Source organism: Nannospalax galili, unplaced genomic scaffold, assembly GCF_000622305.1.
Source record: "Nannospalax galili isolate Female #2095 unplaced genomic scaffold, S.galili_v1.0 scaffold1249, whole genome shotgun sequence".
Lineage (NCBI taxonomy): Eukaryota > Metazoa > Chordata > Mammalia > Rodentia > Spalacidae > Nannospalax > Nannospalax galili.
The window spans coordinates 164,825-187,394 of record NW_008358860.1 but is presented as its reverse complement, the minus strand read 5'-3'; the positions used below and the strand labels follow the sequence as shown (position 1 = coordinate 187,394).

The following is a 22,570-nucleotide window of genomic DNA, read 5'->3' as shown; positions in this document are numbered from 1 at the left end:
ATTAGATAGATAGATGATAGATAGATAGATAGATGATAGATTAGATAGATAGATAGATGATGGATAGATAGATGATAGCTAGCTAGATGATAGATAGATAGATAGATAGATAGATAGATAGATAGATAGATAGATAGATAGATAGATAGATGATAGATAGATGATAGATAGATGATAGATAGATGGATAGATGGATAGATAGAGAGAGAGATGATAGAGAGATAGATGATAGATGTTTGATTGATAGATGATTGATAGATGATAGAGACAGATAGATAATTAGATAGATGATAGATAGCTAGATAGATAGTGATAGATAAAAAGTAGCCTATGGATGAATCTGGTTGATCAGGAGAAAGCACCAGGACACAGATAAAACTCCATTGGAATAGAATTTATTAGCAAAGGAACACATGGGACAGAGTCTCTTCTGGGCAGAGAAAATGTCTGCCCTGGGTTGTGAGCTGGGGTCTTTTAAAGGAGGAGGCTTCTGCTTCCTGCAGAAGGCAGGAAGGTGTATTTTTTTTAAAGTTGTGGGGGGAGTGGGAGAGCAGGACTGTTAAAACCTGTTCTCTTTAGAGATCAAAGGGGAAGCCTCCTGTGTTGGCCAAACAGTGGAGAAAAGTCTGCTTCTCTTGACTTCAAAGACCAGGGTGCTTATCAACTCAGTTCCCTTTTCTCAGGAGCTTGATAAATCCGAGAGATCCTGTTGGTGAGGGGGTGGAGCTATCTGAACCTTAAGGTTCAGATAGATGATAGATAGAAGATAGATGATAGATGATAGTTAAATGATAGATAGATAAACTTAGGTGTGGATTCCAGCACCCTTAATTAACTCAAGGCACTAGTATGTACACCTGTGATCCCAGCACTAGAGAGGTGGAATTTGTGAGACCCAGTTTCAAAGATAGATAGATGATGATAGATAGATAGATAGATGATACATACATACATACATACATACATAGATGATTGATTGATAGATGATAGATAGATGATAGATTCTAGAAAGATGACAGATGATGACAAGTTGAATGATTTGTATCATCAATCTCTTCCATCTATGAAATTGTCTAGCTAAGTTTTCCTTAAGGAGCCTGTGTGAGGTCTTCAGCAAGGTCACTACACGTAGTTACAGAGATTTGTTAAACTGAACTTTTGATCTCCCTGTTATTTAATTATCAAGAAAAAGGGGGAAAATGAGTAAGAGATTGAATGTTGAACTTTGTGGACAACGATACGAACCTGGAGAGGACAGTGTCCTGGAAATGAGCTTCCTCCAGCACTGCTGAGAGCCAGGCAGGATAAAGGCTGAGTATGAACAGCACAGACTCACTGACGACCCTCCCAAGGGAAGTGCTCAGACCAACAATTTTATGGAGTCAGATCATAAGCAAGTAGTCAAAGAGGCTTTGAGAAATAATGAGATGCACTGCCTAATGAGTTCAACAACAGTCTGCTTTACATACTGAGAGCATGTCTTTACAAAGAGAGAAAGAGGTGGCCAGTTAATCTCTGGTGTTATTCTGAAAAGAAAACCCAAAGCCCCACATCCAGTTACCAGGACCAAGGGATTGAAAAGAACCAGAGTGCAGAGATTGTGGAAATCCTGTGGGAATAGTTTGGATGTGGTGAAAGAAGGTTCATGTATCAGAAAGCATTTTCCTAAGGAAAAAGTACATATCCATACACTATGGCATTTGAGGAACGGGCTATGGAAGGACACCAATATTTGGGGACTTATGGAAACTCAAGAGAGCCCATGGTACATGGGTGAAGCTGGGGTCCTGAATGCCAGGTGCTTCTGAGAGTTTTGACTCAAGTTCATCCGGAAGTGATCTAGAGGGTTTATAGTTATTTGCTGCATCCTGAATATATAATTGAAACCACAGACATGGCAGCTGGCTAAAGTCTCACATTGCTTCCTGACCTGTAGAGTAAGAGAAATTATCGTAAAGTAAGACCAAGAGGAAGCCTCTAAATCTCCCCACTCCTGATATACAATGAGTAAGATTAATAAATACATTCTTCAGGTATTGAAATTGATAATGGCATCCACTAATAACTTGCCTTTCCTATACAACTATTAAATGACTATATCTGGGTTCTTCCATAAATAGATGGAATATAAGGTGAAAGCAGAACACCATAGATTTATTTTTTACTGGCAGATGTTCCATGGGAAGTTCTATTTTTGCTAAGCAGAAAAGTGCCACTTCTGTGTGAATAAAAGTCCCCAGGGGGTTGAAAAAAAAAACTGTCTTCAAACTGGACTTTTTACTGCAAGGCTGATCAACTGATTGAACTTCAATAAATGTGGAGAATTTGGAATGTTTCAGGTTCAGAGTCTAATTACCATTTATCTCAGGCCATCTTTAGCCCCCTAAACAGCCATTCCTTGCTACCTCTGTTTCTGATCTAATATCCTGTGACTAACAGATAAAAACCTTTTAGAATGTGTTATCCTAGCAGACCACCTCTGATCTTTCCAATCAAAAGGCTAAGAATGTCATCAGATAGCATCTGAGACCTATAGTTAAAAAAAAAAAAACCTTGAATGCTATGACCCGCCTACTGAATGTATCCTCCAATGTATTTCAAACGTGTCTTGATTTATGACTTTTCTTTGTTCTGTTACTATAAAAATGTAAGGCGCCAGGCATGGTGGCACACACCTTTAATCCCAGCACTTGGGAGGCAGAGGCAGGTGGATCTCTGTGAGTTCAAGGCCACCCTGGTCTACATAGTGAGTTCCAGGACAGCTGGGGCTATAGGGAGACCCTGTCTCAAAAAGACCAAAAAAACTGTAAGACAACTGTTACCACGCTGGAACATGGTATTTGGGGAAACTTAAATCTGTGTTCCCGGGCCATGGTCACTCATATTTGGCTCCAGAATAAACCATTTCTTTATTCTTTAAGGTGAGAGCTATTTATTTTGTTGACATCTGGAACTTTTTACATGTCCGTGGATATGGAGAATGATTTTTTAATTATATCTTAGTTATTATTGGGATAAATCATATAATTGAACTTCCTATTTGTTAAGAACAGTGGCACACTTCATATATTTATGTCAGGACTAGGTCATTAATCTACTCTGTTTCAATTCAAACATTTTGCTCATTGAATATTGGATATTATCGGTGTCAGGTATTAGGCTGACTGAGACCTATTAGCAGAAAGCGGCAAGTTTCCAGAATACTGTGAAGTGAAAAGCAATTTAGAAGAAAACACTATTGTAAGGGGCAAGATGACTGAGGGTCACCCACTGCAGATGATGCTGCAGGGGTCCTGAGGACTGATCTACACACGAAAACATCCTTTCATTGGTAAATGCATATTGTCCTATACTTCCTAAAACTAAAACAGTGTCACTGAGTATTGCGGCCTTTTCTGACTGAGTCCCAAGATATAGAACATTTGAGGACATTGCTTATATTCAAATGTAGTCTCTGTGAAGACTAGTTTCCAGTGGACTCCAGAGGAAAGCCAAGCTCTGTAGTTGATGCAGACTATTTTGCAAGCTGCCCTGCCAAGAGTGAAAACTGTATAGGCCTCTGTAATGGGACCCAGGTTTGGTTTTCAGAATCTACATGGTGGCTAATAGTCATCCCTAACTCCAGTTCCAGGGGATTTGATGTCTACTTTTGACTTCTGTGGGCATTGTATACAGAGATGCACCTACTTCATACATGCATGCAAAACATACATATAAAATAATAATAAAAGAAAAAAAGTTGAATTCCCAAACACCCACATAAAAGCTAAGCACAATAACACTTCTGCATCCCACGTCAGGGGGAGAAAGTAAGTCAGATTCTGGTGGCTTGTTGGCCAGCCTACTTACCCAATCATTGAGCTCAGGTCATTAAGTGATCCTATTTGAGAAAAATCATGTGTAAAGCAATAGAGGAAGAAAACCAAATTCAACTTATGGCCTCCACATGCACACACTTGCTTGTTCACATGTAATTTATCACCAAAAAAGAAAGGAAAGGAAAGGAAGGGAACAGAAGACCAATGTTCCCAGCAATATCACCAGAGAACAATTTTATCTTTCTTTATAAGTAAAGAAACAGGAGATAAGAGAATTTGGGTTTCTTGAACTAATAGAACATGGGACTAGCAGCACACGAGGTGCTAAAAGATTATTTGTTGCACACGCAGTAAAAGTACTCATTTTTGTTCTGCATTACATGATCTTCATTGAACTTTAGTTGAAGACCAATATATTAACTTTCACAGTCAAAGCAGTAAGAATTCTATCACTGGCTGGTGTACATTTTCTCTGACAAGTCAGAAACATCTTCAAGTGCTACTGTCAAAACTTCCAAAAGAAAATTCTGCCATTAACCAGATAGAAAATATACTGAGCAGAAGCCTAAGCCAGGGAAAATATAAAACCAAGCCCAGCATCACTAGTTGCAATCTACAATATCCAGACCTAAAAATTCTACCAATTCCAGGTATTGGGGTGGGTAGTGATTTTACATGCTATGGCCAACGTTAAGGAGAAAAGCACAATTAACTATGAAAAAGGACAAGTTCAATGTTGGTTACAAAACACCCTATTATCCCAAAAGAGTGCAAAATAACTCCAGCCATGCTCGGTATGTCCTTACCACAAGCCCAAACCCCAATTGCTGATGTTGAAGTTAAGCAGAATTCTCAAGCTAGCATGCAAATAAAGACATATTCTCTTTCACTGCTTTGCAGGTTTTTATCTGTCTAACCTTGATGCAATTTGAAATTATAAATTTTGATGTCAGATAGTAAAATTTTAAGATCCAGCAAGTTGGTTGGGTAGTGAATGGACAGGTGGACCTGGCAGGCATTGGTGAAGGAGGTGAATAGGATCTAAGCACATTGTATGAAATTCTCAATGAATAAATAAAGAAAATGAAAAAGAATAACCAACCTATGGGAGATGCAGGGAATGGGGACTTGATGAATGGGCTTCTGTCCACAGGAGGTGACATCAATTCTTCTTCAGTATCAATAGCTTGTTTCAGGAAGTGCATGCAAAGGGCACAAAGGAATTGACCTCCTGGCTTTGTCTTACTAAGGCTTCCTTGTTTTGTGTGGTACCCGCCTGGGTGATTAACTTTGTATTACAAAATATCAACTTCAGGAGCTTGAGAGATGCTAAGCAGTTAAAAGAGTTAAGAGCACTTGTTGCTCTTCCAGAGAAGTGATGTTCAATTCCCAGCAATCACTACCACCTGTAACTAGCTCCTGGGCGATCCAGAGGCTCCGGCTTCCACAGGCATCTGAACACACACACACTTAAAATAGATGAAAATAATTTAAAGATAATAACTTTATTTCCACTTACAGGAAAATAATTCTTACTAATTTTCTCAGCATATTACATTCCATTAAATCAACACTGTTCTTTCCCCTCCTAAGATTTTTTTTTTTGTATTAGTGTTCTCTGACCAACATTAAAAATATTATCAAATACATTTTAATCATTTCAAAGTCACTGCAGAACTGCTTTTCTGGGATCTGGACCTCATTCTGGTTGCTTTGTCTCCCTTTGGGGATCACCAAATCCCAGTCCACGCACCACCAGGGACTCTCAGGCTGCCCCAAATGGCTCTGTGACCAAAGCAGCCTGCTTCAACTTTTCTGTCTATCCTCCTCCCTTGCAATCACCCTAACCCTACCACCACCACCACCACCACCACTTCTCACCAGGGAGGCTTCTGATTCCTTCTGGTCTCACCCGATCCAAGTACAATCCCTACTAGGGACTCCCCAACTGCCAAGGGACTATGGCCCCTCCCTTCCTACAGAACTCAGCAGAGCCTTGCCAACTCCCTCAGGAGAATGCTCCCATTATTCCATCCAGCCTTGAGATACAGGATCAGTCCACACGTCCAGGGGAAACTTTGTTCCAAGCTCCTTGACAAAACTAATGCAGGCACCACACTGTAGTTGTGAAGCAAAATAGAGATAGAGACTGTAGCTCTAAGTACCAGACAAAGAGAGAAAGTCTCAACACTCCTATGAATTAGCTATATCCTGAACATTCTAAACATCTCTGCTGAAAGAAGAAATGTGACTTGAACAGCAACAAAAAGAACTCAAAAACAAAGAAAACCTCAACCCACAAACTAATGCCAGATGTACAAAGCCCAGTGCAGAAATAAAACAACACACACTAAAATAACATGTCACCTTCAAAAAATATAAATCACATAGTAATAACCTCTAGGAAAATGACCTGGAAGAACTTCCAGAGGAAGACTTCCAAAGAGTGATTAAAGACGCCAAAGAGATGAATGAAGTGATCATCGATCCAAACAGAGCAAGTGCTGAAGACAAAACCAACAGAAATGGTACAAAGAAAAACTCAACAAGTCAAATAAAAACCTCATTGGAAAGCCTCGTTAACAGAGTAGATCATGTGGAAAACAAAAACTCAGGGATGGAAGACAAAGTAGAGGAACTGGATCACTCAGTAACAGTAAATTAGACATTAAAAAACAATACATATTGAAGGAACATGAGGAAGATCTGGGAAACAATGGAAAGACCTAACCTTAGAATTGCAGGTATAGAGGAAGACTACCACAGCTAAGGTATAGACAACATCATCAGGAAAATCATAGAAGAAAATTCCCCAAACTCAGAAAGAGAACTAACCACCCATGTACAAGAGTTCTGCAGAACACGAAATAGAAAAGACCAAAAAAGAAATTCTCCAAAGTGTAGTTAAAGCACTCAAAACATGAAATAAAGAAAGGCTATTGAAAACTGTAAGAGGGAAAGGTCAATTCACTTATGAAGGGAGACCCATTAGAATAATACGTGATTATTCTACAAGAACTTTTATAACCAGAAGGACCTGGAAGAATGAATTCCAGGTCCTGAAAGGCCACAACTGTCAAAGATGATTCCTATATAGATGATTAAGATGTTCTGTATAAAATATACAAAAATTCAATTTTCCTGTATTTCATACAGAACATTTCAATCAATCTTAATCATCTTTATACCCATTTCCCCACTGGCACCATCCCATAGCCTCCCGACTGGAATTCATACATTCTGTCATTTGTGTTAAGTTCCATTGTGTCAGGTTAGTGTCCCCAGACATTCCTAAGTGTAAGTTCATCTACTGAGGTCTAGTCAGCCTATCTAGAATCCCTTGTTTTAGGAAGATCAACTCTTCTTCACCCAGCAGTTGAATCAGTTGCCAATACTTCTTCAGCTAAGATTGGGGTCTGCTGTCCATTTCTCCAGTTCTATGCTGGGTTTTTGTCTGTTTGAGTTTGCATGGGTCTTGTTCATACTGACACTATTGCTGTAGGTTCATATAAGCAGGATCCCAGGAGCCTGCAGGACTCTATTTCCATATGGTCATACACCTTCTCTCTAGCTGGGAGAAGGTGTGTGATCTATAATTTTTTAATTAATTAATTAATTAAAACTGCTTTGAGATTTAATCTTACCCCTGTCAGTATAGTTAAGACCCACAAATAAATGATGAAAAATGCTGACCAGGATGTGAGGAAGGGAGAAGACATTATTTCTGATAGGAGTGTAATCTTGTGCAGCAACTACGGAAATCAGTGTGTTGGTTGCTCAAAAAGCCAGAAATAGATCCACTAAATGATCCAGCTATACCACTCCTGGACATATACACAAGGGACTCTACATTCTACTACACAGACACCAATTCATCCATGTTCTATTCACAATGTCAAGAAAATGGAAACAACCTAAATGTCCATCAATGGATGAATGGGTAATGAAATATAGTACATTTATACAATGGAATATTATTCAGCTGTTAAGAAAAATGAAATTAGCCTTTCAGGAGTATCAAGCACATGTCTTCTAACATATGACTTTTAAAGAGGTTTCTCATATGACTCATAGTGAGTATTTCCCCCCAGGGGCATTGCTTGTTATCACTTTATAGATACTTTCTGAATTTGACTTTGAAGTGATTGTCACATTTTTTAGTAATACGTGCTGTTCTATGGCTTTTGCTAGGAAGATATGAACAAATGCTTATTCTTTACAGGAAAGGGACCAAAAATACAACAAAGAAATGATTCTATCCAAGTCTAATGTGATGAACCAATGAATTAGTTGTAGTTATTTACGGAAGAACTGGTGGGAGTTACTTACAGGAGAATGGTGACTGAAGGACAATTGTATCACTGAATGACCACTCCAGGGTGGGTGTCAACTCATTTGCAATATTTAGAGGCTGCTGTACCAGCATACTTTCCACCAGAAATGTTTTAAATTACAACTTTTTTTTTTAACGTTTGACTGCAATTATTTTTATTTCATCAAATTTTACTCATTCAACAGAATTCGGTCCACAGTCACTGGAAAAGTACAAGTAGAAATATTTGTCAACCTAGTTCATATGACATTGAATACAGCATGTCAACAAAGAAAAAAGTCTTCATAGTTTTCAAGTCTTACATAGTTTTAAACTTTAATATACAGTTTCATACTCTCCCCTGTTTGTAACAACCAGCATAGTCATTAAGCATCTCAGTCAATTCAAATAGCAAGATGATTGGGAGCAAAGGAAAGAAGAACAAAATTGTTAAAAATTTCAAAGTATATGTAAGTAAGAAACAAATTGGTAGATATTTTTAGTAATTTTCTTTTCCTGTGTGCTTATGTGTTGCCAAGCACTGAGGCAAATAGCCTACATGCCTTATTTTATGTAATACTTGAAGCAATTCCATGAATTGTCATTAGCCCATGTTGCACGTAAGAAGAGAAAGCTTCAGGAGCATCATTCATTTTGCCCGCATTTCCTGACTACTAGGTGGTACAGTCAGGGCTCAAACCCAGCTGTGGCTAACTTCTAATCTCCTTGTATCAGTCGCTATCCACTGGAAATGTCCTTGGTTTAATCACATACCAACCTATTCCAAAATGTCCAGATTTAGAATAACATATTTTCAAAAGAACAAAAGTATAAAAATTCTTGCCAAATACTAAAACTGTTCATGAATACCAAGATCTATTTATTTTATACTTACAACTTTTTTACATGTTTAACACATTTAATTAAATAACCAACGCAAAAAATAATTAAGAAAAGTAAAATAAACAGTCATCATAAATAAATATATATAGATGATGGATTTTGTATCTACAAAGAACAATGGAATGAGCTATAGGCACAATACCTGTAACATGTTTTAGGAAAAGTGATAGCTTCTGTGAAAGATAATAGTCATTGTCAATTTGACAAAATCTAGAACCACCCAAGAGATAATTTCTGACAATATCTATGAAGAACATTCTAGATTAGGTTATTGAGCTGTGACGATGAATTCCAAATGTGATTCACACTATTACATTGGATGAACTTCCAAAGCACATGAAAAGGAGAAACTATCTAGGCATCCTCCTTCATCACTCTCTGTGTCCAACTGCAGATCCATTATGCTGACACTTCTGTTGCCATACCAACCCTACTATAATGGATAGTAGCCTCCAGCTGTGATCAGAAATAAAACCTGCTTCTGTAAGTTGCTTGTGTCAGGTATTTTGTCTCTGCAGTGCAAAGAGTAATTAATTCAGTTCAAACAAATCACAATGGCTTTACTTGTTTGAGGACACATTAACCAGGTATCAAATGACAGGAAGAAATAAAACCACAGAACTCTCACACTCTGTTTATATGTTTCTGAGCAGCTTTTTTTCCTAGATGTGTCACCTGGATCTGGGGCAGAGCCTCCTTCCATTGTGATTGTTGTTCCTGCTCCTAATTACACTATCACGCACGGAAGGACATGTTTCCATATCTCCGAACATCAGCTTCTATACACGAGAAACAGTGCAATTATGTGAATGTTATAAAGCTGTGTGTTACACAAGTGATCAGCCATATAAATACTATAACATCCTCTTTTGTGACTACCAGTTACATGTGCCCATATTTTACAGCATCAGTTTTTTAGTCAATTGTGTTTGGAAGACATACAGAAAATTCCCTCAGCATTTCTTTTTGAATTAATAAAGAGATTATATTAGAAGAGAAAAATCTTGACCAACTATAAACTCAGATGTCTGAAGGGGTTTGTAAAAATAAGTCATGGACAAAATAACCTACTTTTCTAAAAATTCACATGGATCTGTCTTACTAAATGTTTAGCATCACTGAACACAGACTACATGACCATGTAAAAATATTCAGCTCTCTTCTCTTCCCCTCGGCTAATTAAGTGATGTTAACTTTGTTCACCTAAATTTGATTCAATGTATATATTTTACTTAAATTTCACTTTGTCATATGATCAGTACAATACACATTCATAACAAAATGTTATGTGAATGTTATCAAAAATTTCTATTCCTATAATAGCTTGAATGCTTTTGACCTTAGAAAACTCATATAAAGCAGAACTAGACCACCAGTCTATCAATGTAATATTCAATTAACACACTCTGTGTTCAGTGCTGCTAACACATCAGGAGTTGACATTCTTGGATACAAAAATCTAAAATGGACTGGTTTTACATTCATAAAAACTATGTAAAAACACCCAGTGCATTTCCCAATGACAGATATGTTCCAAAAATTCTTGATTTCTGATTAAGTAATATAGATAGGATACTTGGAATAAACAGACAAATTTCTTTAGAAGCTTCTAAATTGGTGTTATATTTAAAATGATGCATTAACTATATGTGATGTTCAAGTCAGTATGACATTTAATATTTAATAACTTTGAAATTATGCTTACATGGTAAAAGCAACACTGATCACATTTACTGTGCCTCACAGATGCATCTATATTTGACATATTATCCAATAATCCCATTAAAATTTCAAAAATGCTATTTCATGGTAGACAATTAAACCAGAAGTACTTATATTAACATATTATGCATTCATGTATGTCCTTGTAAAATAATACACATCTATTCGTAGTCAGTCAAAGTTGTAATGTGTTTTTATAGTGCTTAATTCATAAACATTTTTTTTTTGGTCTTTTTGAGACAGGGTTTCCCTGTAGCCCCAGCTGTCCTAGAACTCACTATGTAGACCAGGTGGCCTTGAACTCAGAGATCTGCCTGCCTCTGCCTCCCAAGTGCTGGGACTAAAGGCATGTGCCACCACGCTCAGCTCATAAACATATTTTTTAAAATTTCAATTTCACACATTGTCACATTAGATATAACAAATATTATATTTAAAAAGTATATAGAAAGTAAAAATTTAAAGATAAAGAATTTCTTATGAACAACAGATCCTCCTCTAGAATGTGAAAGATGGTCTCCTATAAGTTTTAGGGATCTAAGAGTTCAGCATCTTGAGCCTGCACCTCAGCCAACACATAGCGGACAGAAAAGTCTGTCTCAGCCTAGTGTTTCCCAGAATTAGAACACAAGAATGGCCTGAGGGAAAAATAAGTCCCGCAGCCTCATAACACAAGTGAATTAGATTTTTATATAGAACCTCATTTTTCCAAGACTGTAACGCAAGAGACAGAAAGAAAATGGTGTACAATAACAGGAAGGTTACCACAGTGTGCAGGGCCTTGATGTGGGCCGTGGTGCTGACATCTTGGGAGTCTTGGGCACTGTGCTGCATGTTCCTTAGATGTTTCCACAGGGAGAAGATTAGCAAGAGAAATGTTATCAAGGACACAGTGAATGGTATGAGGGTGAAGATAGTGTTGGTCAGTAAAGAGATCTTGAAAAATTGTACATAGTCATTTGAGACAGAATTGAAGGACATATTTGTTTTACATTCATCAATCCAAACAGCAATATTCATATTTATAACTATAATGTTGATACACAAAATGGGCAGAGACAAGAGCAATGTCCCTGAGACCACGTTTTTAACTCTCCACTTTAGATAAAGAAAAAGGGAGTTTGACAAATTGGCTATCTTGAGAAAATAAAAGATGCTGAGGCATGTAGCGAGCCAGATGCTAAAATGATTAATCATTGTCCAGGAAATATTCAATATATTCATCATTTCTTCATTCATCATTAAAGCTGGGTACATTATAAATATCAAAAATGCAGTGAATAGTGATCCCACAAAACCAATTCTGGAGATGGCCAGAGCAGTGAGGATTAAATCCATCAAAGAGATCTTTCTTCTCTTGACCCAGTCCATGATGTTCACCACTGCCATGAATAAATTTCCAAAAATTCCTATTATGAATTCTACACCTAAAATGGTTAATAATAAACACCACAAGATATCACTCATTGTCAACAAAAGATACTCCCATTTCTACTACAGTGCTGAGGATTTGTTGGTGCAATCGTACAATGTCGTCTATATTAGATTCTTGAAAATTCAAAACAGCATCACTGTCATGAACTACCATATACAATATCAATCAATCATCAAAATTCACTAATGAGCTGGTTGACAGTATTCATCACAAAAATTGTTCATTTTTCAAGAAATTTTTCATTTTCACAGCTGACTTTCCAGACACTGTGTCTGCTCACAGCAGCTTGAAATCCTTTGTAGTTCATGATGTAGGAAATACTGGAATCTTTTTGCTGCCATCAAAATAAAGATATATGTATTTACATTGTTTTGCATGGCTACATATTTAAATTTGGCTAGTTAATTTGAAGTCAAGCATAATTACAAAATTCTCACTCATATAACAGGCAAATAAATCTAAACTGATAAATATAATAAGAAATTTATTTAATGCATTAAAACATTCCTGTAAAGGGACCTGTGCTTGTCTTTGTGATTTTTCCTACAAGGTATCAGAATTACCAATTAATATCATAAAGAAATTATCCCACAAATACTTGGTATTGAGAATACTAATCATTTTTTTTCTTTTTACAACTTAATATATCCAAACATACAAATGTACACTTAAACATACACTAATTATTAAATATACATATATTTAGGTGCACATCCTTTTCATCTCTCACTTCAGTAATTCATGTTTATTGTTAATTAACATTTACTGCATATCAAGCTCAGGCTTACTACTGTGACAGTGGTTAAGGCATGTGGAAAATTGCTTTCAAGTGTAATGATGTAGTAGCGATGTAAATATTCTGTAAACTTGTGATTATTTTATGGGTTGATGAAAATAAATTTGAAAACATTTTTATTGTGCTATAAAGCAAACAATTAGCTTACATAAATTCATCTATGCAAGGGTGGAGAGGTGGCTCAGCAAATAAGACCACTGACTGCTTTTGCAGAAGACCCTGGTTCTGGTTCAGTTCCCAGCTCTCACATAGCAACTAACAAACATCTGTAACTCCAGTTCTGGAGGACTTAACGCCCTCTTCTGACCTCCAAGGGCATTGCACAATACAGGTGCACTTACATACATGCAGGCAATACATACACATAAAATAAAAATAAATAAAAATATTTTTAAAATACAAAGATTAAACAAATCAAATAAATTCATTTATGCAGCAAGAATCCTTATTCTTGTGCCTCCCTTTTCAGTACATCGTATTCCACCAGCACCAAGGAGCTTCAGGTATTTTTCTCCATTACCATCATTCTATGCATCAAAGCAGATGAGAGATGACACACTGCCTAGATGAGCTGGTGAATGAAGCACGTCATGACAGCATTCTTCAGGAGATAAAGTAAATTCAAATAAGCAAGAAATAAATAGAACATACGCACTCAAGACACCAGAAAAGCCATATCAAAATTCTCTGTAGACTTGTAATGGTGCAAATCAGTAAGCCTGGCCATGCACTGAAGGAGGATGAGGCAAGAGAAAAACAATTCTGAAATCATCCTGCACTACACTGTGAGACCCTGTTTCAAAACAACTCCACTCTTTAGAGATTACAGAGAATGACATAGTATAGTGCGTAGCAGCTGGAAGACAGACCACAACCTCAGTCCTGGAGCAACACTGAAAGCGAGACCAAAGTATCTTGAAATTTCTCACAATTGTCCAGTATTTGGGAACAGATATACTGAAAAAGTAGATTAGACCAGAGCTGGAAACGTTTTAGGGAAAATCGTTAACAGTAGAATTAAAACCTTACCATCCTTGTAGAGACAAGAAGGCCCTCCTGGCCTGACTCCTTCCATACAGCAAAGACACAGGACAAAGAGAAAGGCAAACACACCCTGGGGTGGGGCTGTGTAGCAGGTGCTGATGCTGGTTATTCAAGTTCTTTTAGAGGAGTGACAGTAACTGTATACATAGGAAGAAAGAAACACTCACCCCAGGAGCTTCCCCTGACCTTCTCCTCTGCATCTTCCATTCAAGATAGGAAAGACTTGATGATCCACCTGAAAAAGAGTTCCTTTTCCATACAAAATGAGAATGGCACCTAGCATGATTTCCACATATTTCATGTATAGAAGAAAATCACCGATCATTTCCTCAGAAATGAGTTTCCTTGTAGATTTTATATTTATATATATTTATAACAGTGTAGTTCATGTTGATATTTTTATTAATGACAAGTTTATATATTGTCTATAAATACAAGTAACTGAAATTTTTTACCACTTAAATTTCTCTCTTTGCATTTCTGTATTAACATCCTTATATTTGTAATAATAATTCCCTACCAAGAAGTCTTAAACACATTTTTTTTCTCTTTAATACAACCAGATTACATTCTGGAGCATCATCAGAAATTCAAGTACACATATGATATTATTGAAATGCCCTTCTCTATGTGTTTTTAACTGTTCTCCAAATTTCTTTTTTTAATGTTGTATTTTTTATTTTTTTTTATATGTATGAGTGTTATGCCTGCATTAGGTAAATGCACCTGTGCCATGCTTTGCCCGCGGAGAACAGAAGACGCCGTCAGATCCCCTGGACAGTTGTTAGCTGCCATGTGGCTGCTGGAATTTGAACCCAGGTCTATCTGCAAGAACAGACGGTGTTCTTAACCGCTGAGCCATCTCTCCAGCCCCTGTTCTCCAAATTTCATACTTCAAGAAAACAGTAGTTTCCAATGTAACTCAAATAGGTTCAAATGTATTAAAGATTTATGCATGATGATTGTTATGTTTTGCTTTCCATTCCTGTGATTAAGCACCCTGACCAAAAACAGCTTGAGGAGGAAAGGGTTTAGTGCATCTTACACTAACAGGTGACAGTCCATCATGGAGGGAAGCCAGGGCAAGAAGTTAAATCAGGAACGTGTAGACAAACTGAAGTAGACTCCAGAGGGGCATTTGCTCTCCCTGGCTTCCTCAGCTACTTTTATTACACAGCCCAGGCCCGCCTGCCCAGGGACAGCACCACCCACAGTGTGCTGGGTCCTCTCACATCAATTAACAATTATGGAAATGGGGGCTGGAGAGATGGCTCAGCAGTTAAGAATACTGGTTGTTCTTGAAGAAGACCCAGGTTCTAATCCCAGCACCCACATGGCAGCTAACAACTGTCAGTAACTCCAGTCCCAGGGGATCCGACAGCCTCTTTTGACTTCCACGGACATTGCATGACATGGGTGCACCTACACACATGCAGGCAATACACACATACACATAAAATAAAAACAATAAATAGAATTTTTTAAAAAAATAAAATAAATGAAAATAAAATTAAATTAAAATTAAAAACAATTATGTAAATGTCTCAAAGGCATGCCCATACGCCAGTTAAATGGAGGAAATTCCTCCATTAAGTTTCCTTCTTCTCAGACTCGAGTTTGTGTCAAATTGATAAAAAATTAATCATCTCATGGGACTGGAGCAATGACTCAGCAGTTGAGAGCACTGATTGCTCTTGCAGATGACCTGGGTTCAATTGCCAGCATGGCTAACAATCATTCGTAATGCCCTCTTCTGACCTCCACAGGCACTGCATGACATGGGTCCACTTACACACATGCAGGCTTGTGTATAATATATTAATATCACAATATAAAATAAATCCAACTTTGAAAAGTCCCCAAATCTTTTTTAAAATTCCAATGATTTAAAGATTCAAGTTATCTTTAAAAGTTTAAATTCTCTCAGTTGTGAGTTCTTGTAAAATAAAAAAATAAGTTTAATACTTTCGTTTTTTCAAAAGGGTATAACTGGGCAAACTAGCAAAGCCAATGCCCAGCTCTCTACCTCAATATCCAACATCTGAGAATCACTCATGAACTTCTGGGTTGCAAAAGGCTTGGGCATCTCCACTTCTCTGGCTTTGCCAGTCTTAATGTATTCAGCTGTCTCATAGTCTTAGGCCACATACACTTAACTTGCTGCTATACTTGGTGAACATCCCATGATCTTGTGTCTCCAATATCCTGGGGTTCCTACCGAAGCCAAGGCTGCACCTTCACAGACTCTCAGCCTCTTCAGAGGCTCCAACTCTGTCACATGGTGCCGCACCTCAGTGTTTCTCAGTGACCCCCCTTCAGTCCTGGAGTTTATACTGCAATTGAGTCTGCACCCTCACTAATGGCCTCTCCTGACCTCTCACAATGCAAAGCCACAACTTTTCTCCGTGACCCCTTCAATTCTGCAACTTCCATGCTACCAAAAACAGTCCATATAGAAAAGAAGACTGTTCCATATCACCAAGGTAGGATACCAGCTTAAGATGCAGCCTTGGACCTGTTCTGGACCACAGATTCTGTGTGCTGACCCTGAAGAAATACTTCCCAGAACACTTTTCTTCAATGATGTTGGTCTCTTGTCAGTCAGGTCTGAACTTGATGCTTCAGACCTAGCTAAACTAACATAAACTATACTGGTAAATCACAAGCTTTCACTTTTACAGATTTGATATCCAAATATTACATAAACTGCCCACATAGTGTCTTTTCTTCCCTATCAATTGCTACAAGCCAGGCTTCCAAACTCTCAGTTTGCTTCAGCATTATCTTCCAAGTTACCACAGAACAGCTAACTAAGCTCTAAGCACTCAATGGCTTTTCTAGCCCAAAGTTCCAAAACTTCTATACTCCTCCCCAAAACAACATAGTCAGGTCTGTCAAAGCAGTATCCTACTCTGATCCAAATTTCTGTTTTAATTAGCTTTCTGTTTCTATATTGGAACTCTCTCACCAAAAACAACTTGAGAAAGAAAGGGCTTATTTCATCTGATATTTCTAAGTGACAATCTGTCATTGAATGAAAGCCAGGGCAAGACAGCACCACCAACTGTGGACTGGTCCCTCATACATCAGTTAACAATTTTAAATAGGCCTCACAGACACGTATGCCCACAGGCCAATCTGATGGACACAGTACCTTAATTTATGTTCCCTCTTCTTAGGGAACTTCCCAAGTGTGTTAACTTGACAAATACCAACCAGTGCAATGATACATCAGTGATGATTGATAGATAGAAAGATGAGATAGATAGATGGATGGATAGATAGAGATAGATAGATAGATGATAGATAGATGATAGAATTGATAGATAGATAAATAGGTGATGATAGATAGATAGATAGATAGATAGATAGATAGATAGATAGATAGATAGATAGATGATAGATAGATGATGATGATAGATAGATAGATAGATAGATAGATAGATAGATAGATAGATGATAGATAGGTGATAGATTAGACAGATGGGTGGATGGGTTGATAGATGATAGATAGATGATAGATAGATAGATAGATAGATGATAGAATGATAGATGATAGATAGATAGACATAGAGAGAGGATAGATAGATGATAGATGATAGATAAAAGATAGGTGACTAATGATAGATGATAGATTTGATAGATAGATAGATAGATAGATAGATGATAGATAGATGACTGATTATAGACTAGATATAGATAGATGATAGATAGATAGATAGATATATAGATGATAGATAGATACATACATAGATATATACATAGATACATAGCTGATGGTAGATGTCGATAGATAGATGATGATGATGATAGATGGATGATAGATGGATGGATAGATAGATAGATGATAGATAGATAGATGGATTAAGATAGATGATGATAGATAGATAGATGATATATGATGGATATAGATAGATGATAGATAGATAAGCAGATGATAGATAGATAGATAGATAGATAGATAGATAGATAGATAGATATAGAGAGAGGATAGATAGATGATAGATAGATAAGAAACAGATAACTGGATAGATAGATAGATAGATTAGTTCAAAATGCTACTAAATGCACATACTATCTATCTATCTATCTATCTATCTATCTATCTATCTAGATAGATAGATACATACATACATACATACATACATACATAGATGATAGATAGATAGATAGATAGATGATAGATAGATAGATGCATACATAGATACATACATAGATACATAGCTGATGATAGATGTTGATAGATAGATGATGATGTAGATAGATAGATAGATAGATGATAGACAGATAGATGATAGATGATAGATACGTAGATGAAAGATGCATAGAAGACAGGTCAATTGGCATGAATAGTACCAATAGGCTTCTTCACCTCTGTGGAACTGTTTAGCTCTCATGCCACTGAGGAGACTATGTAATATCTCTAGCAAGGGCACCTTAAATCTTTACTATTTGAAAAATTGATCCTTTGGTCTCTCTGATATTTACTCTTTAGGGAAAAGTATGAAAACTAACAAGAGACTATTGTACTTGGTGGATAAGAATTTAAGTTAAGAGGAGTCAGCACACTCAGCCTGTGGACAGGTTTCATGAGCAAGTTGCCATTTAATATTTGATGTCTGAAAAATGAAGAGATTAATACGTGGTATATGTAGTAAATTCAAGGAAAGCCACCTCTACATGGTGAAATCCATCTCTAAAAAGTAGGAGAGAGAGACAGAGACAGAGAGACAGAGACAGAGAGAAAAGTCAATTACAGAGGTTTTTCATTGAAAAGAAATCTCAAAGCCCCTCACTCAGTTATTAAGACTAACCAAATTAAATGAACCAGAGGTCAGAGATTAAGGAACTTTAAATCTTTTTCATAAAAGATCAAGAAAATAACCACATGAATATTCAGAGTGTAGTGAATGAAAGATCATGAATTACTTGTGCTATTTTCCTATGATTTATTGCTATATGGAAGAAATCATTTCTTAAGGAAAGGATACATGTCCACACTTTCTGTGACCTCCAGAAATGGAACATCAAATAACACTGATATTTGGGGACTTGAGAGACACTGTGGTTCATGGGGTAAGTTACAGTTTCTGAATGTCAAATGCTCCTGACAGTTTTGATTAATGCACACCGTGGTGATCTAGTAGGTTTATAGTTATTGTTTGATCCTGAATACGTAATTGAAATTCACAAGTGTAGTTGCTGGCAAAAGTCTCATATTGCTGCCTAACCTGGGGAGTTAGGGACATTGCTGTAAGCAATACCAAGGATAAGACTCTAAACCTCTCCACTGTTCACAGACAAGATGTAATAACCAAATTTTCCAGGGAATGAAATTGATTACTACCACCACAAAGATCTTGAAAATCTCTGGATTGTGTCCTTAAATAAATGCATCTGGGTTCTGCCGTAGAGAGAAGGAATGTAGGGTAAATGCAGACCACCATAGATTCACTTCCACTGGAAGATGCTCTACAGGTTATGCCATTTTTACCGACTAGAAGAGCATCACCTCTGAAACTTCTTTATGTAGCTATTGATGCAGCGAATTATCTTTAAATATATTATGGTCATTACCAGAATAAACCAAATAATCTAACTTTATTCACTAAAAAACTGCATGAAACACACTTCACATGTTTATTACAGGACGGTTTATGCTCTGTTTCATTAATCTTTCCAGAACACTTTGCTCGCTGAATGCAGATATGAATCATATAATGTTAATAGGGACCTAAAATCAGCAAGTGGTAAGTTCATAAAATATTAAAAATTGTCACTGCATTACAGAACAGGACAGTCCTAGAAGAGAAGAAATGATCCCGAGGGGCCTCAGGGGCCCCACCTATCATCCACATGAACACCCTGAATGTGTTTTGGGGTTCTACTCAGCTGACCCACATGTGAAAATATTCCTTCTAAGGTTAATTGCTTGTTGTACTATCTTATATCTCCAAAATAGTTTCATATAGTTTTTTGAGCCACTTTTCAATTTTAGGCCAACACACAGTTTATTTGGAGACTGTGTGCAGACTCATTTTTGGAGTTTCTGTAAAGGCTGTTGGTTTCAGGTTGATCCCAAAGCAAAGTAGTTGGTATATGCTGTTGTCTAAACTGCTCTACTCAGATTCAAACCTGTTTCTCGATTTGTAGTAGCAATATCACTGTCTCTGACCCTCATATGTAAAGGGGAACCCAGGCTCCTGCTGATGTAGTGTAGGGTCAACCCTTAAGATAGGTCACAGAACATAATACTGCTTCTCTACTAATTATCATATTAAATTGACTCTCTTTTTTTTTTGCCTTTTTGAGACAGGGTCTCCCTGTAGCCCCAGCTGTCTTGAAACTCACTAGTAGACCAGGCTGGCCTCGAACTCACAAAGATCCACCTGCTTCTGCCTCCCGAGTGCTGGGATTAAAGGTGTGCCTCACCACACCCGGCTTTTAAACTGACTGTTAATGATTTATTGTTACATACATAGATGAATGCATCACTCAACTATCAACCAGAGAAGTTATGCAACAGATGGTGATTAACACAGAAACCCACAACTGAACAATGTGCAGAGAACAAGAGGCTGCAGAGTGCTTATCCCTGAACAGGACATTTATCAAACTTCCTCCTCTCAAGGCTCAGGAATCATTGAGGAAGACAGATTGTAAGAGCCAGGGGCTGGAGAGATGGCTCAGTGGTTAAGAACACTGGTTGTCCTTACAGAAGATCCAGGTTAGACTACCAGCACCCACATGACAGCTAACAACTGTCCGTAACTTCAGTTCCAGGGGATCCGACAGCCTCTTCTGTCTTACACGGGCATTGCACGACACAAGTACACTTACCTACATGCAGGCAATACACACATACACATAAAATAAAAATAATAAAATATTTTTTAAAAAAGAAAGATTGTAAGAGCTAGAGGTGGTGGACGACCACAAGGAAACAGAGTTTTCCAGACAGCTGGTCAGTGACTCATATGAACTCACAGCAACGGTGACAGTGTGCACAAATTCCATGCAAGCTCAAAAAATTCTCAGCATATACATGTGAAAGTGAGCAAGATGCTCTAATACCACCTAAGGAAGTTGAGTAGACAGAAGGTTCCTGGGAGGGGCAGAGGCGGTCTCTTTCAAACATGGGACTCCTGGTAGGTTAACAAGTTTCCAGTGGACGGACCCACACTGAAGGACATTTGGGGACATAATTTAGACTCCACAGGTAGTTTATATATAAATACATTAAATTGGGCTGGAGGCGATAATGTGAGGTGTGGATAGGGGAGGGGATCTAAATACCATCTAATTATATTGTATGAAAATTGCAAAGCTTCAATGAAAAACAAAAAGTAAACAAATGAATCAAAAGCAAGCAATCTATGTCTCAGAAACAAAGCAGCAGAGCTATAAATCAACATTGATCCTCATCATTCCCACAGGACCAATCATTTAGTTGTATGAATCATCGGTCTACTCACCCAGTCACTGTTAACAGTGACACGATGCATTGACTATTTTGGACATAACTGTATGAGTCCTTGGGTATTTTATATCTGATTTTCTTGGTCAGTGTGCTGTATTTTCCAGCTGCATTTTGAAACAGATGGAACTATAATCTGTGAGCATGGAATCTTGCTTCATAAATGGCCACCAAGCATCTCAATGACCAGTTTTCTGAACCTTTTTCTGCCATGCCTTCCGTGGCTTGCTGGACTCAGTCCTTAAACTGTCAGCCAAAACGCATCCTGTCTTCCTTCAGTTGCTTCTACACTTTATCACATAAACAAGAAAGATAACTAATGTAGCTTCAAATGCATCAAGCAGACAGAAACAAGGCCTGGACCTTCTTTTGTACACTTACCTAGGTGTCAAATATCATAGAAGGAAATGAGTATGCTTAACACAAGCACACAGGTTTCATATTCTTTGGGGCATTTTCTTCCAGCAGATTGCAAATGCGGCTCAGAGCAGCTTCTTTGCCTAGAGGTTTCTACTGACTGTTTGAGATCCTCCGTCTCAGGGTTATTGCTCGAGCTTACATCCCAGAAACTCAGCTTTTACATAAGAAATGATATTGTTGCATTAGAAAAGAAAAATCTGAGGCAAACATAAAATCAACAGTCTGAAGGATATATTTGTGAAAAGAAGCCTTATACAAAGCATATTATACTCTGAAAAATTCACAAAGTTCCATTGTACTAAAAGTTCATGTGTACAGGAACCATACGACAATTTCCCTGTTCTCTTCTTCAACACTACTTATTTTTAAAAAATATTTATTATTTTTATTTTATGTGCGTGAATGTATTGCCTGCATGTGTGTAAGTATACCCACATCATGCAATGCCTGTGGTGGTCAAAAGAAGGCATCGGATCCCCTGGAACTGGAGTTATGGGTGGTTGTTAGCTGCCATGTGAGTTCTGGGGACTGAACCTGGGTCCTGAGGAAAAGCAGCCGGTGCTCTTAATCCCTGAGCAATCTCTCCAGCCTCAACAGTATTTATTTTAAATTGATCATTTATTTCATTAAATTTTATAGTTTA

General features: G+C 37.5%; 1 protein-coding gene across 1 annotated transcript; it reads right to left on the bottom strand.

Annotated features, from left to right (window-relative positions):
- Window positions 1–11,292: 11,292 nt before the first annotated feature.
- LOC103725165 (taste receptor type 2 member 140-like) lies at window positions 11,293–12,222 on the bottom strand. Its single transcript, XM_008822469.1, has one exon. It carries the CDS (start codon window positions 12,220–12,222, stop codon window positions 11,293–11,295), a length of 930 nt encoding a protein of 309 aa, XP_008820691.1.
- Window positions 12,223–22,570: the final 10,348 nt, after the last annotated feature.

What these genes read in the sequence shown, in the direction of transcription:
- LOC103725165 (XM_008822469.1), bottom strand. Translation starts at nt 12,222, where the DNA reads ATGAGTGATATCTTGTGGTGTTTATTATTAACCATTTTAGGTGTAGAA.